General features: G+C 42.3%; 1 protein-coding gene across 1 annotated transcript; it reads right to left on the bottom strand.

The window, feature by feature from the left end:
• Positions 1 to 2,158: 2,158 nt before the first annotated feature.
• LOC120030058 (tripartite motif-containing protein 35-like) lies at positions 2,159 to 5,704 on the bottom strand. Its single transcript, XM_038975377.1, has 7 exons — positions 5,614 to 5,704; positions 5,066 to 5,494; positions 4,322 to 4,417; positions 3,971 to 4,201; positions 3,853 to 3,875; positions 3,649 to 3,767; positions 2,159 to 3,312 (listed from the first exon to the last, which is right to left on the bottom strand). The coding sequence occupies exons 2-7, from the start codon at positions 5,468 to 5,470 to the stop codon at positions 2,762 to 2,764; spliced, it is 1,425 nt and encodes a 474-aa protein (XP_038831305.1). The 5' UTR covers positions 5,471 to 5,494; positions 5,614 to 5,704; the 3' UTR covers positions 2,159 to 2,761.
• Positions 5,705 to 7,058: the final 1,354 nt, after the last annotated feature.

The following is a 7,058-nucleotide window of genomic DNA, read 5'->3' as shown; positions in this document are numbered from 1 at the left end:
CTCAGTTTAATACATGACCTCTGTTGATGATCAATGTTTCACACAACCAATAACAATGACAGGAAATAAAGATGTTTCTTTGATGATCTTTTAATGTCAGTTTGTTGCATAGCTTCACATCAGCACCAATAATGACAGACGTTGTGTTGTACATGATGTCCTCCCAGACCCAGTAGCATGTAGAACATTCACTGATAACAGTTTAACACAGAGCTTTGTAGCTCAATAGTCAGATCAGTATCATGTCATCGTTTCATGTTGTAATGCTGCAGACACTGTCAGGGACATATACAGGTAAACATTGTGTAAACACACAAAGAAAAGTCTTCAAATGTAAAAAGTAGTTTAAATAGAGAGAAAATCACAGTGTTGTAAATAAAAACTTTGTCTAAAGAAACTCACTCCTCATAAATAAACAGTGAGTTCACCAGTAGAAAACAACACCATTAGATACTCCTAGACCTTTGACCTCTCACTCACACCTAAGACTCAGAGGTGTTCCTTAACATATGACCCAACCACATCTAGGGCCCAGAGGTTTTCCTTAGCCTAACCACATCTAGGGCCCAGAGGTTTTCCTTAACCCAACCACATCTAGGGCCCAGAGGTTTTCCATAATTAACATATGACCCAACCACATCTTGGGCCCAGAGGTTTTCCTTAAGACGGGACCTGACCAGGAACAACACTAGTCAAATCCCTACATATCATGTTCCAAGACTTCTCTCATCTCTCCCTCCATCTTTCTTTCACACTCATCTCTCCCTCCATCTTTCTTTCACACTCATCTCTCCCTCCATCTTTATTTCACACTCATCTCAGTCTCTCTCCTGTCTCAACACATTAGAACAGCAACATTGATGATGCTACTGTCTCCACAGATACAATAACTGGAATACATTAAACTCCTTAGAGATCCAGCATATTCCTACATAACTGAGGGAATACTGCCTACAGCCAAATAATACCAATACTTAATACAAATGAAAAAAAAGTATTTGTCCACATTGCAGGATTTACACAGTAGTAACATTAACTCAAAGTGCATGCAAAAGTTTAATACAAGTTAGTATTAAACTAGTCAGTCTTCATGACTCTTATTTGACCTGAATGACCAGGTGGAAATGAGATGTGTCGTCTCTTTCCAAACAGAACTGTCACATCCTCATCTGTTTCACCTGTCCTTGTGCTTGTCTGCACCCCCTCCAGGTGTTGCCCATCTTCCCCATTATCCTCTGTGTATTTATACCTGTGTTCCCTGTTTGTCTTTTGCCACTTCGTCGTGTTTGTTCAAGTCAACCAGCGTTTTGTCTCAGCTCCTGCTTTCCCCAGTCTCCCTATTTCTAGTCCTCCTGGTTTTGACCCTTGCCTGTCCTGAGTCTGAGCCCGCCTGCCTGACCTCTCTGTCTCCCCCTAACCCCGAGGCCGGCCTGCCTGACCTCTCTGTCTCCCCCTAACCCCGAGGCCGGCCTGCCGTCCTATACCTTTGCCCCACTACTCTGGATTATCGACCCTTGCCTGCCGACCTGTCGTTTGCCTGCCCCTGTTGCTGTAATAAACGTTGTTACTTCAACACAGTCTGAATTTGCATCTTACCTGAAACGTGATAAGAACAAGGAAGAGATTAAACTAATTAAGATGTATTACATTTAGAATTTATTGACAAACACAATTAGCCGCTGCACATTAACTCAGGATAAAAAATATAATAAGTGCAGAGGGATCTGTTAGCAGAAAAAGAATTTTATTAACAAAAAGTAAACATATGAGTTTGCTTTACGTAACAATTATTTTGTAGTTTTACAGACAATTTCCTGCAACTCTACACAACAAAATCAATTGGGGCCCCTGGAGGTCAGAGCCCCTGGAGGTCAGAGCCCCTGGAGGTCAGAGCCCCTGGAGGTCAGAGCCCCTGGAGGTCAGAGCCCCTGGAGGTCAGAGTCCCTGGAGGTCAGAGCCCCTGGAGGTCAGGACCCCTGGAGGTCAGAGCCCCTGGAGGTCAGAGCCCCTGGAGGTCAGAGCCCCTGGAGGTCAGGGCCCCTGGAGGTCAGAGCCCCTGGAGGTCAGAGCCCCTGGAGGTCAGGACCCCTGGAGGTCAGGGCCCCTGGAGGTCAGAGCCCCTGGAGGTCAGAGCCCCTGGAGGTCAGAGTCCCTGGAGGTCAGGGCCCCTGGAGGTCAGAGTCCCTGGAGGTCAGAGCCCCTGGAGGTCAGAGCCCCTGGAGGTCAGAGCCCCTGGAGGTCAGGGCCCCTGGAGGTCAGAGCCTCTGGGCACGTGCCCTGCGTTCCCAGTCAGTAATTTGTTCATGATGTCAACAAGTTTAGATAGCTGACTAGATTAACTAGACTAATTTACCAATCAAAACATGTTTAACTGACATGGGCTGATTGAGTGAAAGTCAGTAAGTGACATAAGAAGAAAACTGCTGATTTACAACTAAGTTTCTAAATGTCACATTTTGTATTCTACAATTCTCTCAACAGTAAGTTGAGACACGACTGAGTTTTTTTTTGTGGAAAAAATAACAAATGTCCGGACCTACTGTAGGTGTCCTTATATGTAGTTACTGCCCTGTCCATATTAGTTCATCACTGACTAGATGGGGAGCCTCGGGGAGGGACAGAGAATTTGTGGGAAAAGACTGCAAGTTGCTGATGAGGAACATTTAGAAGAAAAAGTATGAGTATAGTTGACTCATGTTACTTTGTCACACACACACGTAGAAACACACAGACAAACACACACATCCACACACACACAACCTCATTGGGATGACATCACTGTCAGAGACACCTCTGATTGGCAGATCTGTACACCAGTGCTTTTGGCATCACCAGCTGGTCCAATAGAGAAGTATGGGTAGAGAGTCTCAGTGAATGTGTCTTTATGAGTGGAGATGAGTGTCTTGTCTTTGGAGTCGTAGAAGGACACCTCCCCCTGGTCGTAGTCCAGCTGCACTCTGATCCTCTGGGGTATCTTCTTCAGGAAGAGGGTCTCTCCCATTCCATTAGTATACTTACCACTCCTCTGCTTTATAGCCCAGATTCCATACTCTGGTGATGCATGCCGCTCCCCTTTCCTGTCAGTTGACTCTTTAGCCACGCCCAGGTTCCAGTGAGGATGGTCCCCCACCTCCACCTGCCAGCTGTGTTTACCTGAGCTGAACCCCTTAGAGCCCAGAACAGTTTGATACTTCATGAATCTCTCAGGGTTGTCAGGGAGCTGCTGCTTTGGGCCAGTTTTACTCACACTGGTCAGATCATCAGACAGAGAGAGCTTGGGGAAAGCAGTGTTGGGGTCCAGAATCACAGGAGCTTCAGAACAAAGAGATATTCCACACATTATACCATGTAGTCTCTTTTCATATACACTAAGAATACTACATTTACATTTAAGTCATTTAGCAGACGCTCTCATCCAGAGCGACTTACAAATTGGTGCATTCACCTTATGATATCCAGTGGAACAACCACTTTACAATAGTGCATCTAACTCTTTTAGGGGGGGGGGTTAGAAGGATTACTTTATCCTATCCTAGGTATTCCTTAAAGAGGTGGGGGGGGGGGGGGGGGCTACTTAAAATAGCCTACTTAATTAAAATCTATATCTTACATTGTTCTCCATCATGTGCTCTCCTATACAGTACTCACTGTGTTTGATGATCCCCTGCATCTTCTCCCAGACTCTGAACTTCAGGTTGCCCAGGTGTTTGGCCACGTCTATCAGCCCCCCTGACACCAGCTGTGGATCTGACATTGTGCACTGGGCTCTGGAATAACATTCAGGAGTCAGAACTTCTGTGAGGTTGGGTTCACACCCACAGAGAAGAGAGAGACGAGAAGCAGATCACTTACCTTTCCTTCATGGTCTTGAAGTTCTGGAAAGTAGAGTATATAGACATCAATATCATTGATTAATCTATACATCTTTGAGTTAATGTATAATGTATGTCTGAGAGAGAGCAGTTCTTACCTGCAGGAATGAGATGTCTTCATCTTTCAGCTCCCTCTCTATGGTTCTGATTGTGTCTGAAAGTGATGATATCTCTCTGTTCATCTGCTCTATCTTCTCCTTCATCTTCTGACTCTTCTGCTTCTCTTCCTCTTTCAGATCAGCTATCCTGGCCTCCTCTTCCTCTCGTAGAAACTGGTGAAGTTTCTCAAACTCCTCCTTAATCTGCTTCTCTGTGTGCTGGGTCTGGCTCTGGAGACAGTGAGAACAATACATCATTCTACAATTATTATCATAATAAAATCCAACATGTAGGCTACAACTGAAACAATACATGCTGTACTATTGTTACTTTGCATAATTTATACTAACCTTAATGTGCACTGCTGTTTGATCACAGGTTTGTTTAACTTTATTAAAGACCTTCAGCTTCTCCTGTAAGGGCTTCAGGTCAGTCTGGAGTTCCTCCTGGAATGAGACAGAACCTCACTGAGGAGACAACCTCTGGACTCACTTTATAGGAGAGAGCATGTCTGTACAGCAACTTAACGTTTTTTTTTGTCATGAATCTTGTTCTGGAGGCAGATATGCAGTGGTCTCTAGCTGGCACAGCCACAACGTCATAACATTTTATTTTAAACCTAACCCTAACCTTAACCACACTGCTAACTATAATGCCTGACCTTAACCTCAAACTAAGACCAAAAAGCAAATGTTATTTTTAATGATTTTTTAAAACATTGCCAATTTTGCCGTTGCAGCTGGCTCATCTAGTGGAAATCACTCAGTTCTGCCTCCAGGGAAATATTCATCTTTCATTCCTGACAATAAAAGTAAACCTGTAACTGTACACTACTTCTCTATCACTGCAGAGACATTTGCTTTAAGTTCCAGGGTCTTTCTGTAGGTTTTCACTTATTATCTGAGATTTCATACAAAACAGTGATTTGGAATTCATCACAAACTGAATTCCACAATTATTCAGTCAACACAAAGTGTAGAACATCTATTTATTATCTAAATGAGTCTGACTCATTAATAAAACATTGATAACTTCATGTTCCATAGTTTGAGTATTGATGTATCACATATTTTCTATCAGAATCGTTCTCCTACCTTGTGATCCTGTACAGCCTCATCTACAGGGATACAGTCATGATCTTTATGTTTCCTTGAGACCTGACACACCAAACAGATGGGCTCTTTATCCTCCAGACAGAACAGACAGAGTTTCTCACTGTGTTGACTGCAGAGCACCTTGGACCCTGTGGTTGGATCTGCCTGTCTCCTTTCCCGTAAGGCCTCACACAGGTTCTTTAGAGACAGGTTTGTAAGGGGATTCTCCATTGAGGATTTTCTCCTGCAAACTGGACATTCCCGAGATTCCTTGTCTTTCCAGCATTCCTTTAGACAGGCTTGGCAGAAGCTGTGACTGCATGACAAGATGACAGGATCCTTGAAGATGTCAAGGCACACCGAACAGGAGAAATCCTCCTCTGGGAGAGACGAACTAGAAGCCATTTTCTCACGCTGTGTCACCCCGTTCTGGATTGAGATCTGAAAGTTACTTTCACTTATACTTTTAACAACTTCCTCTCTTAAAGAGTCACTTCATTCAAAACAAGTAAAGCTGCACATAAAGTTCACAGTTTTGATGATATTACCTTGTATTGGTTGGTTTAACAGCCTGATGGTTCAGAACAATCTAAATTAAATCCCAGTGATGTGTTGTGTGTCAGACAGACATGAGTCCTGGAGAGATATTAAAGTTACAGCACTGAGGTGAACTTTAGTCATCATGTGACTCGGGGGAGGAGTTTCAATAGTCTCTGGTCCTGTTTGAATAGTTAACATGCACCCATGTATTCAAACAGGGCCAATGACAGTGGATTTACACACTGAACACTTTTGTCCTGTATGTTTTATTCTCTCTGTAAACCATTATTATTGACCAGTACAGCACAGCTTTACAAGCTGCAAAACTATATTTATATTTGTAGACCATGGCATAACATAGAAATTGATAACATCAAACATTTAAAATGACTTTAAAGTCTATTTTATTTAAAAACAGAAAACAGTAAACAGCACTAAAATGTTTTATATTCTGTCCCCTGTACAAGTACAGATCATTGTGTCCTTAGTGTTGAGTAGCAAAAAAGGACACGTGTGAACAAAACAATAATTGACAGGGTGAGGAGATTTATAGGGGTAGTTCACAACAACAATCAATGTTTGTCAGAACTGATCACTGATGTAACAGAGGAGTCCATATTATAGAGGAGTCTATACTATAGAGGAGTCCATATTATAGAGGAGTCTATATTATAGAGGAGTCTATATTATAGAGGATTCCATATTATAGAGGAGTCCATATTACAGAGGAGTCTATACTATACAGGAGTCCATACTATAGAGGAGTCCATATTATAGAGGAGTCTATACAATAGAGGAGTCTATACTATAGAGGAGTCCATATTATAGAGGAGTCTATATTACAGAGGAGTCTATACTATAGAGGAGTCTATACTATAGAGGAGTCCATATTATAGAGGAGTCTATATTACAGAGGAGTCCATATTACAGAGGAGTCTATACTATACAGGAGTCCATACTATAGAGGAGTCTATATTACAGAGGAGTCCATATTATAGAGGAGTCTATATTACAGAGGAGTCCATATTATAGAGGAGTCCATATTATAGAGGAGTCTATATTATAGAGGAGTCTATATTACAGAGGAGTCCATATTATAGAGGAGTCTATATTACAGAGGATTCCATATTATGGCGTCTTTAGTGTAAATCATTCTGTAGGCCTCAATACCAAATGAATGGGAAACTGACAGACACCATATAAACTTGAGTTACAGTAGTTGGTGCCTAGTTTCTATTCTCATTCATCTGGGATTGAGGTCTGATTCAGAGGGGTTAAATGTGGAAGACACATTTCGGTTGAATGCATTCAGATGTACAACTGACTAGGTATCCCCTTTAATTTCCTGTAGATCTTTTCCAAATGTATCCAATGTTGCCTACAAAACAGACCAATAAAATATGAGCTATCCACTAGTCAGTTTTTACAAACAATAACGCCTGACAAAAACGTG

This window comes from Salvelinus namaycush, chromosome 35 (genome assembly GCF_016432855.1).
Source record: "Salvelinus namaycush isolate Seneca chromosome 35, SaNama_1.0, whole genome shotgun sequence".
Taxonomy (NCBI): Eukaryota; Metazoa; Chordata; class Actinopteri; order Salmoniformes; family Salmonidae; genus Salvelinus; species Salvelinus namaycush.
The sequence above is the reverse complement of the archived record's forward strand: the minus strand, read 5'-3'. Positions and strand labels throughout refer to the sequence as shown.